This window comes from Arachis ipaensis, chromosome B10 (genome assembly GCF_059453495.1).
Source record: "Arachis ipaensis isolate K30076 ecotype BB chromosome B10, ASM5945349v1, whole genome shotgun sequence".
NCBI lineage: Eukaryota > Viridiplantae > Streptophyta > Magnoliopsida > Fabales > Fabaceae > Arachis > Arachis ipaensis.
The window spans coordinates 13,658,609-13,680,485 of NC_142435.1; the positions used below are offsets into that span (position 1 = coordinate 13,658,609).

Here is a 21,877-nt window from a genome sequence, read left to right on the forward strand (position 1 = left end):
AAAAGAGAAGAGTCGAAGCCCACCCTTTGGGTGCTAAACGCCAAGCTGGCATTTAGCGCCAACACTCAGAAACGCCAAGGGAGCTTGCTACCTCTTTGGGCGCTAAACGCTCAGCTGGCGTTTAGCACCAGGCAGTCTGAACCGAATCCACCCTCTTGGAGTATCTCTAGTTGGATTTAGCCTTTATTAGTTATCTTATCTTTAATTTTATAATTTTTATTTACAAACAATATCTTTTAGTTTTAGGATTTATTATTTTATTTTATTTGCAAATCAAATTAGGTTAGATATAAAAGAGAAAAGATTAACCTTTTAGGGGAATCTTCTTACTTTTCGCACATTTCACTTTTCAGAACCCTTGTTTTCTCTGTAAGTCATGAGCCACTAAACCTCCTTGGTTAAGGTAGGAGTTCTGTTTATTTCTATGGATTAAGACTATTCTTCTTCTATTTTAATTAATGTAATGATTCAATTTCAAAGATTACTTTCGTTCTTGATTTTATGAATCTGAGTGGAATAAGAGTATGACCCTTATTCTAGATGCGTTCTTGTGACCATTGGGAGAGGTTAATCACCTGAACACAGCTTGAAAGTAAATTCCTCCTAAATTGCTAATTACTTGAACTAATCTGAATACGTGACATATAATCCATTTAGCTTTGGCTAATTAGGGTTTTTGCAGCCATAAACTAGATATGAACTTAACCCTCTAATCGAAATCAAGTGACCAAGAGATTGGCGGTTGATGAAGATTAGAGGAGACTAAATCACCAAGAGATTAAGGTTTAGTCAATTACAGTTTGCCATGAAATGAATCTTACATGATTAAAATAGTTGGTAAGAAAACTTAATCCGAACAAGTAAACATCTCCAATATCTTAACTATTTCTCTCATTGATCTCTACACCAAACTCACTATTTGCTTTCTTTACTCTTGCTTCGAGAAGCTTCTGTGCTGTCCGGTGCTTACCAAAGCACCGCCTATACAGGATCAACTGGATTAGCTGCAATCTATTATTTCTGAAAAGGGATAGGCACAGTGTGGGAGCAAGGAGTGGTTAATGGAAGGACCATAAAATATATATATAAACATTAAGCCCTCGGCCAAACGAGTATTTTACGGAGTACCGACAAGGAATTCCATTAATAACTGGCCGTTTTGTGTTTAATGCTTTTAAAACCTACAAAACCAACTTTTCTTGTTCGCCTGACTAAGCCAATCAATTGACCATTGTTGCTCAGTTCCTTAGTCCTCGTGGAATCGACCCTCACTTACCTGAGGTATTACTTGGACGACTCAGTGCACTTGCCGGTTCAATTGTGGATATTCCAAAAATTCGCACCACAGAGTCATCATCAAGTAGTGACAAAACAAAGCTAATAAACCAAGAACGGATTTGAGCACTGAGCAGAGCAATCATTACCTTTGCTAAGTGAGGTAGTGAGCAGATTTTGAGGAAGAGCAGTTGAATGTGACCACGACGATGGCGACCTGGCGATGACCACGACAATGGACCACATGCGAAGAGCGGCAGAACAGGGCCCGTGGACGCTGGCGATTGGAGAATCTGGGTTGGAGGCTTCGAGAACAATGAAACGAACTGTGAGGGGTTTGAGGCTTCGAGGAATGAGCACGACGGATGATTCAATAGACGACGATAAGGGACGACGGGCAAAGTGCGACTGAGCAGCATGATGGGTTGGAGCACGACGACTCGACAAACACGATGAAGAAGCTAGCGACTGATGAATGAGTAGAGGGACTGGAGCACACGAACAGACAAAGATCTTGAACAGACAAAGAACCTGTGTCTGAAAATTATTTTTTAAGATCTTCCAGGAAAATATTCTTCAATTTTGAGAAACTGAGAATGATGAGGGAGAAAAGTTCGACCAAACCTATGCTTGAAATTTTTTTAAAAAATAACTAAACACGTTGTTTTTGAAAAACCAGTCGAATATTGGTTTAGTTCAACCGGTTTCTCGATCAATTCAACAGTTTTTAAGAAGCTTTTGATTTAACAGTTTTATTTAATAAACCGAACTGTAATTGTCTCTTATTCCCGGTCCAACCGATTCAGTCTAATTTTTAGAACTATAATTTACAATATGTTTTACCAATGATTATTTACAGGAGTCACTTAAACTAATAATATAGACCGCTTAAATTAATAACTTGGATGGTTAAAAAATGTTTAGAAATATTTAAATTGTGAAGTGAAAATCCTCTTTCAAACAAATAGTGAGGGATTAAAAAACACATTTACTCTTAAATTTTGTAATTATATCTTTAATAATTAATATTTTAAAAAAATACACATTAATTTTAAAATATTTTTATTTTAAAATATTTTATAATTTATTCTACATTAAATTAAAAAAGAACATTTCAAAGCAAAGAAGTATTTTTCAAAAGCGTATAAATTTATAAAATAATATATAAATAAAAAGTTTAATATTAGTAGATTCTTTAGTAAATTTAGACAATAAAACACATAATAGTAAGTCAACAACTCTTATTATATAGTTATTGGACAATTAAATTTTCCCATTCGTATTAAGAACACAAAAATATACAGCAAAAAGTCAAATTCATTCAAAGTTGCAGTGGCACACAAGATTAATGCTGTCAGAAAATGTAGGACAAGTCTACTTATTACTCTTCGGCAGCATTAGGGCACTACGATAATGGCGTGTCTGTTGGTGTGCGAGTGTTTTTGTTAATTGTTTTAGTGGACACTACACTTGGAAAAAGATTCATGACTGAGAATTCTGTTTAACTCAGCAACAAGTTATTGAAATTCTTGTAGGACCTCTAAAGAGTGAGAATATAAAAACTAGGGGTATTCATTATTTGATCCCGCCTGAAATTTGGTCGAGACTCAAGATATATTTTATCGAGCTTAAGTTTGTTATTTTTATCATTTTTAGGTCGGGTTTAAATTATATTTTGGAATACAGATTCGGTCTAAAATTATTTTTTATAATAAAAATATATATTTTAGAATAAAATTAATAATATTATATTATATTTTTATATTTTAATTAATATTTTTATATTATAAGATTTTTTATTTTAATAAATAAAATAATTATAATAATTACTAAAATAAATAATTTAAAAAATATTTACTGAAATAAATATTTTTCACTTATTTCGTTTATACTAAACGAGATAATTTTGTAGGTATTTCGTTTACCGTGTAAAAAAGATATGTGTAGTTTTTTAATTTTCATATTTCGTTTACACTATAAACGAGATATATGTATTTATAAATAATTAAATATAATTTTTGAAAATAATAAATAATATTAATGATTTAAATTGAATCAAACTCTTAAAAATGGAATGTTTCAAATAATAAAAAGAGTAAACTACAATTTCTACCCACGAAAGTTGAAGACGCTCACATATCTACCCATAGAAAAAGGAAATTACCATTTGTACCCATGAAATATGGATTTCGCATAACAAAATTATCCAAACACTAAAAAATTACCTAAAATCCCTAAATTACCCTTATCTTCACTACCACACCACCTCTTTCACCCAATCACCTTTCTAACCCTAACTCTCTTCACCCAGCCACCACCCCTCTTTCCCTTTCTAATCTCAAATTTCACCACCATCCCCTTCACCCAGCCACCACCCCCTTTTCCTCCAAAACTCACACACAGAGACATTACACACACACCCCCACCCGAGGAAGAAGAAGAGAAAAGGAGGGGGAGGGAGACCGCACTAGCAATGTGGGGACTCGCTGCCGCTATCGCATCATCATTGCCGTTGTTGAGGGAGCCCAAAGAGGAGATGCGAGCCCAAGAAAAGGGGGAGCTGTCGCCGCCATTGATTGAGTCCGTCGCTGTCGTTGTCGCTGGTCTGGAAAGAAGAGAGCGCGCAAGAGATCGGAGAAGGAGGAGAGGGCAACGGCGCCGGTGGGTGTCACTGCCACCATCGTCGTCGACGCTGTTCAGTGAGGGAGGAAGAACCGTTTTTTTCTCTTTGCATTTTCTATTGTTGTTGTTGTTGTTGTTGCTGCTGCTGCTGCTTTATGTGAAGAAGATGATGATGGAGGTATAGTGGTGGTAGTGGTGATGGTAGTGATAAAAGAGATGAGATGGTGGTGGGATTTGAGATTAGAAAGGAAAAGGGGGGGGTGGTGGCTGGGTGAAGAGGGTTAGGGTTAGAAAAGTGATTGGGTGAAGGAGGTGGTGTGGTGGTGAAGATAAGGGTAATTTAAGAATTTTAGGTAATTTTTTAGTGTTTGGATAATTTTGTTATACGAAATCCATATTTCATGGGTACAAATGGTAATTTCCTTTTTCTATGGGTAAATATGTCAGCGTTTTCAACTTTCGTGGGTAGAAATGGTAGTTTACTCTAATAAAAAAGATGGATGGTTTTAAATAATAAGAAATATAAGCAATCTATTTTAAATAATAGAAAAGATGAATTGTCTGACTGCCCACTAATAACACGTTTACTTTGTTAATCATTGAAATAAGTGAAAATACACATAAGTGTGCACAGTTAAACTACCCACTATTAATACGATTATTTTTTTAACTACCCATTATTAATATTATTGCTTCTTCCATTTACTTACTTTCATCCATTGACGATTTTTTATTAGGATTTATATAAAAATTTCGGTTGTTGTGTGGGTGTACATAAAAATTTAAAATATAATTTAAATAACCTTGTCCCAAAAAAAACTTGATGGAGATGAATTAATTGGTTGGATGATTCCCATTAATGAATAAGAGTCAATCATCGAAAGAAAGATAACTGTGTTAACAGTGGACAATTTAACGGTGCACTTATGTGCTTTCAAAGTAAACATGTTAACGTGTTTATTTTAAATGGACCGTCCATCTTCTCTATTATTTAAAATGTACTGTTTATAGTTTCTATTATTTAAAATTGTCCATATTTCCTATTATTTGAAACGTTCAATTTTTAAGAATTTGGTCTAATTTAAATTATTAATATTTTTTATTATTTTTAAAAATATATTTAATTATTTATAAATACATATATCTCGTTTACAGTGTAAATGAGATAAGAGAGGAATATTTATTTCGGTAAATATTTTTTAAATTATTTATTTCAATAATTATTATAATTATTTTATTTATTAAAATAAAAAATCCTTATATTATATGATATTATGTTTGTTTTAATTTATTTTAATATAAATATAATATAATATTTGTTAAATTTAATTTTTAAAAATATAATTTTATTACTTCAATGTATAAAATATATAAATTTGTATATACTAATCTTATATTGGGTAGAAAGTTTAATCCGATTTATTTTCGATCATTTTTGGATTGGATTAAATTAGATTTAGTGACCTTTTAGTATAGATCCGGATCTAATAATTAAACACACTCTGATCCTATCCATAAATATCTTTAATTAAAACTATAATTTTAAGGAATTAGCTATTATATATTTTAAAGATACATGTTTAATTTATTATTAATAAAAAGTTCCAAAATTTTTATTTTAATAAATACATAACAATCGTATTGAAAATTCAACTTTACATTTTTTTTGTAATATTTTAGTTAATAATTTTGATTTATACTCCTAACATATATGTTAACTAAATTTTAAGTTTAAATGCATAATATTTAGGAGACATCTAAGGTCACTACAGATTTGATTTTAGTTTAATTTTATTTTAAATTCCACCAAATATTATAAATATTTATAAGATCATATATTATAAAAATTGATTTGAGATTCAATATAAAATTTGTTATTCTGATCTAATGCTTAAGTTTATTTTAAAATAAGCTTTAATATTATACTAAATTTTGATCAATATCTAAAAAATATATAAACTTTTGTTGACAAGAAAAAAATTTTTATATTTAAAAAATATTCTTTATATAATTAATAAAATTAGATTAATTTGTTGAAGACAATTTTTTTCATCAATCTGAAATAAGATAAAGTTGATTTATCCTGCGTGACAAAATAAATGAGCTTAATTTACATAAAAAATAATAAAAAATATACAGACTTTAAAATTTTATTTTGTAAAATATCCAAGTAAAATCATTCTTTTTTTATTATGTAAATTTAATGTTATAAACTTATAATGGAAAAAAAAATGGTGGGAACAGTTTCGCCTGTCACAATGTACGGACCAAGCTAACCAACCATTCTTTGCTTAGGAGGGAAAATTTGAGCATTGGTATTTGGTAATTGGTAATTTATTAGGATGACAATATATGCCCTTTGATTTGCCAACTTTTAACCAAGAACTCAGCCAACTAACTTATTAAATAAAATATATTCATAACATAATGCTATTTCTGAAAGCATATTGCCTCTCTCGCATAACTTACTACACTTCTTCTCGACATATGCTAATGTATATTTCTATACCAGACGGAATTATTACCACTTTTTTCTAAAATTTTTCTCAACCATCACATTAAGGCTATTTTTTTATATGAAGATTGTATGCGTTGTGTCTTATTATGAAATTTGAGTGTGTTAGACCGTAATATAGCGGTTACATTTTAAAATTTATGTAAAAGAAATTGGACTATTTAATTTTTTTATTGGTTAGTACACAAATTGAACTATTTAATTTATGTGAGGAAGAAATTTTAAAACTGTATGAAATTAATCAGATCATTCGATTTAAGTATTTTTTAAATTTTTTTAAATTTTTTATTTTGTGAGAGAGCAAATTGGACCATCCCATTTGTCTTTAAAAAATTATTTTAACGCTTAAATAAAAATTGGACTAATCGATTTGTATGGCTATATATCTACCATTCGTACTCCAATTGTCAAATCTCTCTTTTTCTTCTTCCCTCAGTTCTAGAGAACTCTCCTCCTTATTGTATTTTTCTTTGTGTTTCAAATATTTTTTTATGTGAAAAAAAAAATAGATGATAGAATTGTGCTAAAAGAATATTATTATGGTTAGATTTTGTTACCAACATCTAAAGAAGTAAAATTTGTATGTGAAAATTTATTAGATATTGTTATTCCATTCACTCTCATTTGAAGAATTAAAAGGTGTGATTTGTGAGAAGATTGGTTCTTAAATGTCAAGGAGAATGTCATGTATTTTATACAAGTATCCTATATCGGTATTCGATGGATTTGTTCAATTTTAAACCAATTATGTAACTGATGAAGTGAGAACGCAAGAGATGTTTTCAATGTATATTGAAAGTCGCTCTCAGACGATGTCGTTTATTGAGTTGTATATTGAGTTCGAACAATCTAAAGCCGGCCAAAATATTGAATGAGAAGATTACAATAGTGACAGTGAGGAAGAGTTTAAAAGCAACTACGAGGTCGTTGGTCCAGATGGAGACAAAGATCAAGCTGACGATACTGTGGAGGTAGATGTGGCAGAAGTGGCAAATGCACTAGCAAACCAACATCTGTTTGAGGAGCCATTTTTCGTACACACATTGGATTTGGAGGTCATGTATGCACCAGAATTTCTTGGATATATAAATGCAGGTACGTAATTTGGATATTTGTGCGAGAGATTAGAATTTTGTTATTTTATATTATTGATCGATTAATTAATTATGTGACATGTGAAAATATAATTAATTAGGGTGAATTCTACCCAACCCCCTCTAAAATAATATGTAAGTTACCCTTCATTATGTGTCAAATTTTAATTGGTCATCATCTTAACCATAATTAGATTATTTTGTAATTTATTATTTGAGATGGGTAATGATATAATTTCTTAAAATATCAAAACCCCACTTCCGTTCATTGACGTACCTTTCCACTCCTTCATTCTTTCTTCATTGCTTAACTTCCGTCCTTCCAAGCATCGCCGTCGTGACAAGAAACACCAACATCGTCGTCATCATCTCTTAACATCGTCGTTAAATTTTCGTCGTAACTTTGCCGTCCTTTCCAATATAGCCACTGCTGACCTTATCGCTATCTCCTATCCTCTCATTCAATCCCTCTTCCTCCGGTGGATCACTCCTTATCAACATAATTAATGGTTAGTTTGGTAATTAAATTTTTTATTAAAAAAATATATCTTTATTTAATTACATGATAGAACATATATTCATATGTAAAATATAATATAATATAATAAATCTATTCAGAATATTTAAAAGTATAATTAAAATTAGGAACATACAAATATAATAATAAAATTTATATTTTAAACAAATAAACATATCTTTTATTATACATAAATTATTTAAAAAAAAATAAATAGTTAATATTAATAACATAAGTTTAAAATGATAAAATCTAATTTTTTTATAAGTATTTTTTATAGTATTTTTATTTTTTTAAATTTTAATTTATTAGTACTTTATTATTTACTTAATAATTAAACAAATTATTTTCATGAAAAATTATTTTTTATATTATTTTAAAGAAGAGACCAATATAACAGTTTAAAAAGTAACGTAAAAATAATATTTTAAATAAATAGTAGTTAATATTAAAATTTTTAAATGCAAAAATAAATTGTATAGATATTTAAAAGATAAATATGAAATATATGTCTAAAATAAATAAAACAGACAAAAATAATTCTCTATTTCTCAAGAGTACTTCTATTTATATATTTTATTTATTTTAGGTATATATTTTATATTTATCTGTTAAATATTTATATAATTTATTTTTATATTTAAAAATTTTAATATTAAATATTTTTATTTAAAATATTATTTTTACATAATTTTTTAAACTGTTATATTGGTCTCTTTTTTAAGATAATACAAAAATTATTTTTTTATAAAAATAATTTATTTAATCATTAATTAAATAATAAAGTACTAATAAATTAAAAATTAAAAGAATAAAATATTATAAAAAATACGTAAAAAAGTTAAATTTTATCATTTTAAATTTTTGTTATTAATTTTAACAATTTATTCAATTTTTTAAATAATTTATGTATGATAAAGCATATGTTTACTTGTTTAGAGTACAAATTTTACTATTATATTTATATGTTCATGATTTTAATTATATTTTTAGTATCTTAAATAGATTTATTTTATTATATTATATTTTACATATGAATGTGCTTCAATTAACGAAAATGAGATTTTTATATTTTAAAAAATTATACCATTATCCATCTCAAATAATAAATTATAAAATAACCTAATTATGGTTAAGATAATGACCAATTAAAATTTGGCACATCATGAAGGATAACTTACATATTATTTTAGAGGGGGTTGGGTAACATTCACCATTAATTAGAATTTTTTTATACATTTATTTAGTTAAACTTAAGATAATAACCTTATGTAATTATTTATTTATTTGGTTAAATTTAATTAGCATTTATTTATATATTTATTTAGTTAAAATTGAGATAATTACTTGATTAGGAATAAATATATGTATATATTTACATTAATTTAGTGAATATTTATTTTTGATGTGTATGAATTTAATATAAATTTATAATAATTTATTTATGATTTATAATTTATAGATAGATTTCATTTATTTAATATTTATTTATTAAATTTTTATCACATGGTGTTGTTGTAGCAGAACTTTTTGTTGTGGCAGAAGGTGAATCTGCCGTAAGAATGGAATTTAGTTCTAGAAAAGCTAACATTATGGCGATGAAAGATTATACCATTCACAAAAGTGTAGATTATCGGGTGTATGAGTCAGAACCATTGACATTTTATGTCAAGTGTACACAGTATGGATCAGGTTGTGATTAGCTGATAACGGTTAGCATGATCCGTAGAAAGCACTGTTGGGTTATAAGGAGGTATAATGGTAGTCACACTTGTACCATAGCTACCATTTCTTAGGACCATTCGAAGTTGGATTCCAATACAATTAGACCAACACCGTAAGCCTCCCACACAAAATGGATGTAAAACCCAGGTAATTAGTAAATAATTAACTAATAAATTAATTATTATTCAAAAGAATTAGAAAATTAATTTTGATAAGTTAGAAGAGTAAAAATAATTAAAATATAAATTCCGACACTAATTTTAAAGGTTTTGGCCTAAAATTGGGCCAACGGATCGAACCGGTTAGACCGGGCCCAAACCGGATCCAAGGCCCAACATATAAAACCAACAACTCAGCCTTCCCTCCCTCAAACATAAGGGGATCACGCTAAAACTTTGGGGAAAGGGAAAAAAACAAGAACCCTAACCCACTCTTGATTTCAATCTTTAATATCTTTCAATTCGGAGCTTCGATCGCTGCACCATTTGCACCACGAATCACTGCGTCGAGCTCTACAAAATCCACCAAACAAAGTGGTAAGTACCTTGCTATTTCTTACTCAGCCTTCCTACTTACGATTTTGAAACTTTGGATTTTGATTTTGAGAGACTATGTGATTTTGGTGTTTTAGGATTGTATTAGCTTTGGGAACTTGCTGGGTCTTGTCCCAAACGAACGTGGATAAGGTGGGGAACTACTAACTCTTGTGAGTCATTGATAATTTTGAATTCTATGTTGATTTTGACTGATATTGTTTGGTATTAGATTAAATTATATGTGTTGGGATCTAATTGATGGTATTGAAAGCTTGAGATTGAACATTGAGAGCTGAGTTAGTGATTGGTGAGAAATTAGAGCTTTGAAGCTTATGAAATGTAGGAATTTTTAGGTGACCGAGCATTAGGGAGGAATCGGCCAAGGTATGATTTTGTATTCTCGTAGATAATGTGTAATGTAATGTGAAAACTTAGGTTAGTTAACCATAGGATACGTTGAACTATGTGAACTTGTTAAGGCTAAATGATTTTGGGTGATGAGGTCGAGTTTATGATGAGAATATGTTGATTGTTGATGGTTGTGATGATTGGTGATGACAATAAATTGTATTGTGTTGATTATGGATTATTTGGAATGAAATTGATAAAATTGAGATTTGGTATGTTGTGGAAGGGATATGTAACTGTTTTGTACATAGTTAGTATTGTTTTGGGGGTGTGAAATATTGGTTTGAATTGAGGTTTCGGTAAGAATAGAAGTTTGGTGAGTTTAGTGAAAACTTGATTTTTGACCAACTTTGGCGGGTCATAACTTGGCTTCTGAACCCTCAAATTTTGTCAAACTTATTTCAAATAAAAATTGGATCCGTGAAGTTTATGCCGTTCGAAGAACAAATTAAAAATAATTTTTAACGAAAAAGTTATGCGCGTTAGAAATTTAGTGTGCAAAAGTGATTTCTGGAGACTTAGCAGCTTTTCGGGAAAATGCAGGCTTGTATACGCAAGAATTCTTTCTATTTCAACACATTCGCATACGCGAGTTTGGCAAATTTTCAAATCATGCATACGAATAATGCATGTGTACGCGAGAATGCCCAGTTTTCAACGCATGCGTACGCGACGATGTGAATGCATGCGCAAACCACCCCCTCCGTTTTGGACACCTGCGTATGCGGGAGGTGCTCACATACGCGAGTTTGGCAGAGTTACATCCATGCGTACGCATGGGATAGCATGTGTACGCATGACCACCCTATTTTGAAAAAGTTGTATTTTGTGATTTAAACATGTTTTCTAACTTCTAAACTTCTATAGTTACCTTCTAAAGTCCCAAATTTAGTTTCTAATCATAGGAAAAGGGGTAAACCTAAAGAGGGGAGTAACTTGGTAGTGAAGGAAGATGGTGAAGTGATTATTTGTGTTTGAGAAGTACAGAGATATTGAATGTGGTATGAGATTGAATCTGATTGAAAAAAAGACCTCGGGTAAAAGGCACTGGTGTTGCCCACTTGCTCCGGATAAGAGATGAGGATGATTATGATTGAAAAGTGTGACAAGTACTATATCCCTGATAGACAGTGATCGTGACTATGATGAGGTGGTTGAGGAATGATCATGTTAAGTTGTGATTCTGCTTGTGAGATTAGTTGTGTATAACTTGTTCCGCTATTGTTGCATCGTTTTCTCTGTGTTGTAAAGTGTGTCGGGCACTATATCCCAAGAATGTGTGAGCACTTTACCTTGGGAAGTGTGTCGGACACTATACCCCATGAGTGTGGCGGACGTTATATTCCAAGAGTGTAGCGGACGCTATATCCCAAGAGTGTGAGACCACTTTATCCCAGGAAATGCGGAAGACACTGTATCCCATGAGTGTGGCGGGCACTATATCCCAAGAGTGAGGATGTATGTCAAAGAGATGATATCCAAGTTAGGTACCGGGTGTGTTGGATTCTGGCAAAGTAACTGATACGTGAGCCCACGGCTAGTAGAATAGGCATACATCATGTGCATTTGTATGATTTGTTTGAGTGTGAATTATTTTGGTTTGACTAATTCCTTATCTGTGATTAATTGCTATCTGAGCTATTTACTGTAACTGCTATCTATACATGTGCTTTGCTTGTCTGTTTTTTGTTTGCAACTGAGATATCCCTCATGCTGGTGGAGGTGACGCTGAGGGTTGTTCCACCTGGTACTTCGGAGGTTAGGAGAGGAGACTAGAATTGAAGAGTTAGGATCCCTGAATAGATTACCGAAAACTTATGGTTGAGTATAATCTTTAAGTTTAATTTTTTGAGTGTCGGAGTTCTAGGAATGTCTCTGACTTTTCCTGGACCTTATATATTATTTATGTGGGCACCTCTACCATGTTGAGAATCCTCGGTTCTCATTCCATACATATATTGTTGTTTTTTAGATGCAGGTCGGGAAGCACCACACTGAGCATTTTGGAGACCTTCTAGAAGCAAAGAGCTATATTTTGGGTTTAGCACTAAGTTTTTGCTTGCATATATATGTACATAGTTGTTCTCCGCACTTTGTATTTTAAAGTTTGTCCTCTTAGAGGTCGAATTGGAGAAGTAGGTGTTCATTCTGTAGTTCGAGATGTATTTTGGGTTATATATATATATATATATATATACTATACTCCGGCCGGCCTTAGCTTCGCAGGCCAAGCCTAGAACTTGTTATTTGTATCTTTGGAACTCTGATCTTATATATATTATCCTCCCTTTCAATCTTTATATCCGTTTTAAACTTATCCAATCGAGAGTTATGCATTTCTGTTTTAGAGGTCGTAGCGCCTCACCACCTTTGATTTACATCCTAGGCGTAAACCTCTGTGTGGTAGATTATTACAGAACACATAAAAGAAACACATGATTACATACTAAATAATAGTTAGATCATACAAAACTCAGACACTTATATCATGAAAACATACTTGGCCTTTTTGCAATTTATCTAACGACCTCCTGAATTGAGCAACATAATGAAATCTATATGGTCGGTTTGCACGCTCCCAATTACACACTTAATATCATTTATTTTGTTAACAAATCCTAAACCAAAATATTAAGATACAATGATAACATATAGTTGAAGTTGTTACTAGATAATTTTACCTGTTTGCAAGCAAAAAAAGTTGGGAGTTGCCAAGAATCAGCAGAAGAAATGGTAGAGGGATCTAGGCTCAAGTTAGCAAAAGTGCCAGTGGACCATCGACCTCTTTGCAGTTGAAACGAGATGCCCTACAAAGAGATCTGTACAAGTACGCTAGGCATATCGATCCCCAACTAAATTCACTGATACTGGCAAAGTCGCACAGCAAAGGAAAAAATTTCCAGTACACCGTTGCTCCAGACTTGTCTCCAAACAGGATCGTCCCGAATAATAACATGATGTGGCACTTTACGTACCTCTGAATCCCAATTTCATCATTCAAGACTAAACGATCTTTCAGATTCCATAGCAACGTCAACTTTATGAAATTTTTTCTGCAATCGGCCTTCTTAGGTGCCACCCCAAACTGATCCAAGCATTCAGCCTCTAAGACATCGAAATTACTTACGGTCACTCCAGTCACTGGAAGACCATTAATCAGAAGACTAAGAATTATAGCTACATCTTCCAATGTGACAGCACACTCACTAACCAAAAGGTGAAATATATGCGTATCAGGGTGCTATCTTTCGATCAGTGCGTTAACCAATGCTCCCTGACATTAAATTACTCCAATCTAAAAAATGTGATAAAAACCAATCTCTCGTATATATCTCTCCACAATAAGATTGTACGGATCTAGAAGCATTAAGTGATTACATGTTAACATCCGTAAACTTTATAAAATGTAGCCAAATTTCACATCAAACAAAGATATCCATAAAAACTTAATTATAATAAATATATTAATTATATATATTATATCTCTAGCCATAATTAATTAAAATAAAATTTAAAAACTAACTAATTATATAACTAAAAATATTAAAAACTATTTTAACAACTCTATTATCACTATAATAAATTTGTTATTATCAATAAATAACTTATTAAAATAATTCCAAATTTAGTGTTAATAACTATTATTAACTATTAATAACTATTCTAAATTTAATTATTCCTTAACAGCAGGAGTACGTACATGGACCAATAACATATATTAAGGGATAAGTACTTTTTTCGTCCCCAAGGTCTGGGGTCAAAATCAAAATCGTCCCTGATCTTTTTTTCTTATTAAAATCATCCTCAACGTTACAAAACGTTATAAAATCGTCATTTTCTACTTCTATTTTTTTTACCAAATTACCCTTTATTATTAAAAAATTATAAAATAAAATAATTATAAAATCAATATAAAAAAAGAAGAAAAGGGGGTGGGGACTGAAGAGAGAAAGAAAGAGGGGGGGGGGGAGTCCGCGAGAAAAAGGGAAGGGGGAGGAAGGGGAGAGAAGAAAATCGGAGGGGAAGGGGCCGCGCTCCACGCCGTCCGGTCGCACCGCCGTCGCGCCGTGCTCAGCCTGATACGTGCCCCGCCGCGCCTCGCCTCACGCCGTCACCCATGGAGCCACGAGTTGCGCTGGTTGCCGTCGCTTCGCCGCCGCACCGCACTGCACCACCCTACCACCGCTTCTTCTTCTTCTTTTTCTTCTTCTTCTTCTGTGAACTGAATTTGTTGTGGAGTATTGTTGTAAAATTTGTTGTGCATGTTGTTTGAATTTTCTGAAATTTCTGTTGATGATGATGATGACCATGAAGAGAGGGGCATGAGGAAGTGGGGTGAGGGGGTGAGGGGCAGTGAGGGGTGGGGGGTTACGGTGAGGGGGTGAGGGGGAGGCAGTGAGGGGTGGGGGGTGAGGTGAGGGGGTGGGTGGGGGGTTACAGTGAGGGGGTGAGGGGGTGGGTGAGGGGGAGGCAGTGAGGGGTGGGGGGTTACGGTGAGGGGGTGGGTGAGGGGGAGCCAGTGAGGGGTGGGGGTTATGGTGAGGAGGTGAGGGAGTGGGTGAGGGGTGAGGGGTGAGGGGTGGGGGTGGGGGGCTACCGGAGTGGGGTGAGGGAGTGGTGTTTGTGTTTGTATTTGTGTTTGTGTCTATGGTGGTGGTGGTGGTGGTGGTAGTGGTGGTGGTGGTGGTGGTGGGGTGAGGAAGGTGAAGAGGAGAATGATGATGATGAGGGTATTTTGGTCAAAAAATTCGAGAAAGGATGATTTTAAAGCATTTTTGAACGTTGTGGATGATTTTAATAAGAAAAAAAGGTTGGGGACGATTTTGATTTCGACCCCAGACCTTGGGGACGAAAAAAGTACTTATTCCTATATTAATTACCTAACTACTATTATTATAATGATAACAATAATTATTATATCTAAAAATTTAAATACTTATTTACAATACAATAAATATATTAATTGAATATCTAACAACAATTAATTAATTAATAAAATCTAAAAATATTAAAAGTTATCTAAATAACTCTAACAGTTCTGTTACATATACAAGCATTTTTGATATACAAATTGATACAAGCCTCCTCCAATGTTTGTATCTCGCGTTCCTCCTCATCCTCCTCCTCTTCCTCCTTTTCCTTTTTCTTTGCGTTTCTTCTCTTTTTCTTCGCGTGTTTCATTCTCATCGTTATTCTTTTTACTATTATTGTTGCTGCTGCATTTTTTTCCTCCTTCTCTTTCTATTGATTTTGCAATATTATGTATTTTTTTCCTTCTTTGTTTGATTTTCCTTCCAAGAAGAATTATAAGAATATGAAATAAGAAGATGAAGATGAAGCAGCTGCAGAAAATGAGAAAGAAGAAAAGGAAGAGTTTTGAATTATGCAGAACTTATCAGTATAAAAACACCAAAAATTCTTAAACAATACACATAAATATCTTAGTTTTATACTGAAATTTGTTGCAAATACACAAAAATATTTTCTTTAATGCCACATTTTTTTCCCTTATATCTTTCTTTCTTTTAGTGAATGAATATAAGTTCATCATCTTCCAAGTAATTTTGCAGCATTATGTGTTTCTTCTTTTCTTTGTTTGATTTTTTTGTTTTTATTTTTGTTAAAAGAGTAAAACAAGAAGAAACTTGAGAAGGTAAAACAAGAAGAAAAAACTGAATAAGAAAAAGAAGAAGATGATGATGATGATACAAAAGAAGAAGAAGAAGCAGCAAACGATGAGGAAGAGGGAGAAGAAGAGTTTTGAATTATGAAAAAACTTATCAGTACACATACACCAAAAATTTTTAAACAATACACATAAATATCTTAGTTTTACACTAAAATTTGCTGTAAATATACAAAAATATTTTCTTTAATTCAGAACTCCTACATTACATTCAATTCAAACCATCAACGATGAACAGCAATTTTCACAAACAAAAACATTATTCACATACAGAATCATAAGCTACTAATGAAAACATTAACTAGAATCGAACCACACCTCAACCACTTAATTGGATTCAAAACAATAATCCACTTCGCTCTGATTCAATTGACAATCTGAACTTGAATCATTCATTATGTTTTTCTTCTTCTTTTTTTTTTCTTATTTCTTTCTTTCTTTTAGTTGAATGAATGTAGGTTCATCCTATTTCAAGTAATTTACAGCATTATGTGTTTTTTCTTTTTTTTTGTTTGATTTTTTTATTTTTATTCTTGTTAAGAGAGTAAGACAAGAAAAAAATGAATAAAAAAAAGATGAGATGATAATGAAAAAGAAGAAGAAGCAGCAGTAGAAAATGAGGAGTAAGAAGAGAAAGAGTTTTGAATTATGCAGAACTTATTAGAATAAAAATACACCGGAATATTTCCAAAATACACCGTAATATTTTCAAAATATACCACAAGTTTTCCAAAAAATATCGAAACGAGAATGGAACAGATTCATCACAATAAAAATTCAGATTCAAAATTCCTACATTGAAATTTTGCTACAAATGTTCAAAAATATTTTCTTTAATTTTGAATCAGGCAACGCTATTAATATGAAAAACATTCTACGATAATGATAACAACGATACGTATAAGAAAAAGAAGACGACGACGATGACGATAACGATGATGATCATGATGACGAAGATGATGGAGGAAAAAGAGAAAAAGAAAGGAGCAAAAGAAATTACAATGAAAAAAAAAAAGAGGAAGAGGAGGAAGAGGAGGACGTGGTGTTGGTGAAGACAATAACGAAAGAAGAAGAAGAAGAAGAAGAACGTGCAGCAACGACACGACGAAGAATGTGTGCACGTGAATATAAATGACTTGTATGGACTTGTATCGAAAAAAGACTTGTATGTAAAGAATGATTGTAACTCTAATATCACTATAATAATATTTAACACTAAATTTATTAATAATAATAAATAACTTATTAAAAATACCAAATTTAGTGTTAATAATTATTAATTAACTAAATATATTTATCAATTATGTCTTAACAACTTACGGCTACCAATATGCATATATATTAACTACTTAACTACTATTATAATAATAATAATATCCAAAAATTTAGAAACATAATTATAATTACAATACCATAAATATATTAATAAACTATTTAACAATAGTTTATTTCTTATTAATCAAATATCTAACCGCAGTTAACTAATTATTAAAACACCTAACTAATATCTATATTCATAATAACAATGGTGCAATGCACCAATAATAGTGCAATGCACCAATATCACTCCCATAAGTCCATAACTAATTATTTAACAGTTGTGTCAAACACCATGCTCTCCAATAATGGTGCAATGCACCAATATCACTCCCATTTTTAAATTAAAAATGGTCACATTAAATTTACGCAAAAAGAAAAAATTAATGCAAGAAAAAAGAATTTATGAAAAGTCTTACCATACAAAGTTTTGAAGTCAAATAAATTTTTGAGAAAAACCCAAATCAGCCCCTGACAATTACCTCGAAAGACAACGAGGCCCCTGACAAAAAAAACTCCAACCCAGTCCCTGACAAAAAAATAAAACCCAACTCGGCCCCTAACAATTACTTCGAAAGGACAACGAGGCCCCTGTGCCAAAAAAAAAATTAATGTTATTTTTTTTGACACAGGGGCTAATCAGTCCCAAAAAAAAATTATCAGGGACCGGATTGAGTGTTTTTTTTTCTTGGGGGCCTCGTTGTCCTTTCGAGATAATTGTCAGGGGTCGAATGAGGTATTCACTCTAAATTTTTTATCACACGGGATAAATCAAATTTATATTATTTTAAATTGATAAAAAAATTATCTTTAACAAATTAATCTAATTTTGTTTCAAAAAAACTCTCAAGTCAACAAAAAATTAGACAATATAGAAAGTTTGTCTTCAAGCCCAACCCAAGAAATTCAATAACATTGTCTAACCTAACACAAAAAAAAAGAAAGTTTATTAAATATTAGGATTTAGTGTTGTCCAATCCCATTTCTTCACTTCCGTTCAAATTTTGCCCATCTACATAGTGGCATTAGCCATTTAATAAATTCTGTGCTTTCTTCAACGCTAGGTTTTGGTCTTTCTTGCCTCATTATCCGCCATTGCAAGTCTGGGATTCTAGGTGGTGGACTGGTCACGCTCGTCGCCGGAGCTTGTCGCATTGGTGTTATGGCTGAGGGAGCGGTGCTCTCTCCTCTGCTCTGTTACATTCTAATTCTGCTGAATTATTATGTGTCATGAATTTTTATTTTTTTAATTGGAGAAGAAACCTGATTTCGATTTTTCATCAGAACATATTTTTAAATTGAACAACTTGAATAGTTACGGCCTTCTCGTTTTTCGTTTCTGTTTGTTGCTTCCAAAATTTCAAGCACATAGTTAGAACAATTCTTCATTTAGGTGGATTTAAAATTATTACTCTGCATTGTATCGCTCTATGTCTCCATAAAATGATAAAATGCAACATCAAAAATAAATTGCAGCAAAGATATAACACACAGCAAATTCCCTCTCCCTGACAACTATCAACTTATTTTAGTTAGTTAGATGAGTATTATGACAGTTTTTTAGTTTTCTGTTATAAACATGTGCAAACTTTCCATTTCAAAGCCATGATAAGAGTCGAGGGGACTTGTGATTTTCCAACATTTACAATGATATTCTACCCTACATTCCATTATAGGTGTGTTTGATTCAAGTATTATTTTGCTAGAAATATTTTATTCCCATGAAAATTAAAAATACCCAACGAGAAAGCAAAAATTAAAATGATGATATTTTGATTCCCATAAATCAAACTTGTTTAGAAAAAACTTTTTAAACTTTAAACCAAACATGAACATATGATATTCCTATCTTAAAATTCCTAAAAATTATTTATAATTCCTTCAACCACACACACCCTATAACTCTATCATCGTTTAGAAAAAAGGAAAAGAAGAAAAACGTTATTACAAAAGCAAAACGCACAAAAGAACAATTCACCAGCAATGTTATATGTCCAACAAAGAAGGGAGAAGAACAAACATTAGGACCATTAACTGCACCATTTACACAATCACTATTTTCTACATACTCAAAAGTAAGTAACTACAGTTACATGGTCTTCACTACCAACACCATCAAATAGTTGGAGCCACACAATCACACGTCCCAAATAGTGTTCAAGACTCAAAGCAAAGCTCAGTTGGAATCAGATTCCAACCCCGGTCTTTTTCTTCCTCTTTCCCCTCTCTTTTTGAAGGAAGCAACAGAACTCAAACTCAAAACCAAGAACTAGAGGATTATGATCTCTTCCCATTCTTACAGGCTTCTTCATCTCCTCCGTTCATGCTTGCCTCACCGCCCTGCCTGAACGCCTTGGCAATGTCATCGACGGGAATCAAAGGCAAATAACCAGAGAGAGGATACCCTTTACCACTCAAATGCTTAACTATGTGGTTATACTTATCCGAACAATGAGCAGCAGTGGGCACAGCCACATCTGCCAGTGCATGAAATGGTGGGAAGTGGTTTAGTCCTTTCCATAACTTCACTGAGTTAATTAGCACCAAATCCTTTGACTCTCTGGTTACATAATGTATAGCTGCTCTTGGCCCTCCACATTGAACCTCACTTGCAAATCGTCCGGCTTCATGTGCAAGACTCTGAATCAAACTCCTTGCTTTGGAAGCACCCTGCTTAGCAAAAGAAGGAGCATGCTCACCGAACTTGTGAGTAGCATCATCTACCTGGAACATGCTAATATTAGTTTCCATCCAAAGTAAATTGTAACATTTTTATGATAGAATTCTAAGCACAACGGGTACAAGAGAACATAGGAAAGCCTTCTTAAAAAGAAAATATATTGGGACTGAACCTAGCAGAAGAAGAAAGAGGCATCTGGAGTGTGCTTGGTTGGGACTCAACTGATGAAGCTCTATGGAGGAAAGTAATTAATAAATGAGGAAAGAGGAGTTAGAAGACCAACCGATTTTATGATTTGTAGCCATAATTTTAGTGGTAGGAGATTACATTTAATGGTGTGAGATTACTAATTTTTTTTGCTAGGTAAACACTGACCAAATTTTAATAAAAATACTGATCCCATGAACTTTCTCATGAGTAAATTATGCATCAAGGCCATTCAAGAAAATTCTGCCCCCATTTTTACCCCGCCAGTTAGACATGATATATGTATGATAGGACTCAATTTGTCGACCCTACCAAGTGGGTAAGGCTTTGTTGTTGTTGTTAGTTAAATTTTTTGAAGGTGAATCAAGGGAACCACTTTTAAAAATTTTAGCAGATCATCACCATCAAAACAATATAGATTTTGTTCTGCATATATATAGCCTAGAAATTTTACTTTGTAAAAACACACATAAAATTTAGCAGCACTGATCCCAAACCAGGTTTGAATAATTATTCTTTTGTCATGCCGGTCTGAATCAGATCGAATTTAATGAATACCTTGTTGTCAACAAAAACGAGGACATCATCTGGGACATCCTTGAGTTTGTTGTAGACAGGGCCCAGAACGGAAGTTACAGTGCCCTCAACCGTCCCAACGGCAGATCTCAAAGGGCCCGAGTTTTGCTTTGCGTATTCATACAGATTTGTGACAACCACAAAGGTTTGAATTGCAGCAACCCTCACAAACCCAAGATGCTTCAGCTCTTTGTTCTTGTTCTCAAATTTCACCTCTTTCTGCAGAGAAAAGCAATTCACCAATTATCCATGAAAAAGGAAAAATAATATCAGAGAAGGGAAGTGTTATATGCTAACCTCGGTGGTGGCCATTGGTTTTATACTTTTATACGTGTTTGGAGATGTTTCAGAGGAGAAAACAGTGGAGACTGAAGGGAGTTCAATTACGTTTTATAGGAAGAAGACGGAGTTAAAGACCCACAGAATGAACTGAAACCAGGGAACGAAATTGGAGATAACCTTCAAAGTTGTCTTGTTTGATGAGGATTAAGGTGTCACGATTCAACATAAAACAACGATTAATTAATAAATCTTAGATTAAAACACACGTATTTGTGTTCGTCTAGGCAGTGGTGGGGTCTACGCTCAGACCGACTCCTAGGGATCTTTCTAGGCCAAACTAGGGGTTTTGAGAAGACACGTGGCAACCTCTCACAGAAGAGTAGAAATTTGAGAATCTTCTTCGGAGTGGAGCGACTGGGACAGTATTCTTTTGTAAA

General features: G+C 32.6%; 1 protein-coding gene across 1 annotated transcript; it reads right to left on the reverse strand.

Annotated features, from left to right (window-relative positions):
- Nucleotides 1–19,622: 19,622 nt before the first annotated feature.
- Nucleotides 19,623–21,732, reverse strand: LOC107623275 (REF/SRPP-like protein At1g67360). Its single transcript, XM_016325472.3, has 3 exons — nucleotides 21,456–21,732; nucleotides 21,141–21,377; nucleotides 19,623–20,419 (listed from the first exon to the last, which is right to left on the reverse strand). Exons 1-3 carry the CDS (start codon nucleotides 21,468–21,470, stop codon nucleotides 19,973–19,975), a joined length of 699 nt encoding a protein of 232 aa, XP_016180958.1. The 5' UTR covers nucleotides 21,471–21,732; the 3' UTR covers nucleotides 19,623–19,972.
- Nucleotides 21,733–21,877: the final 145 nt, after the last annotated feature.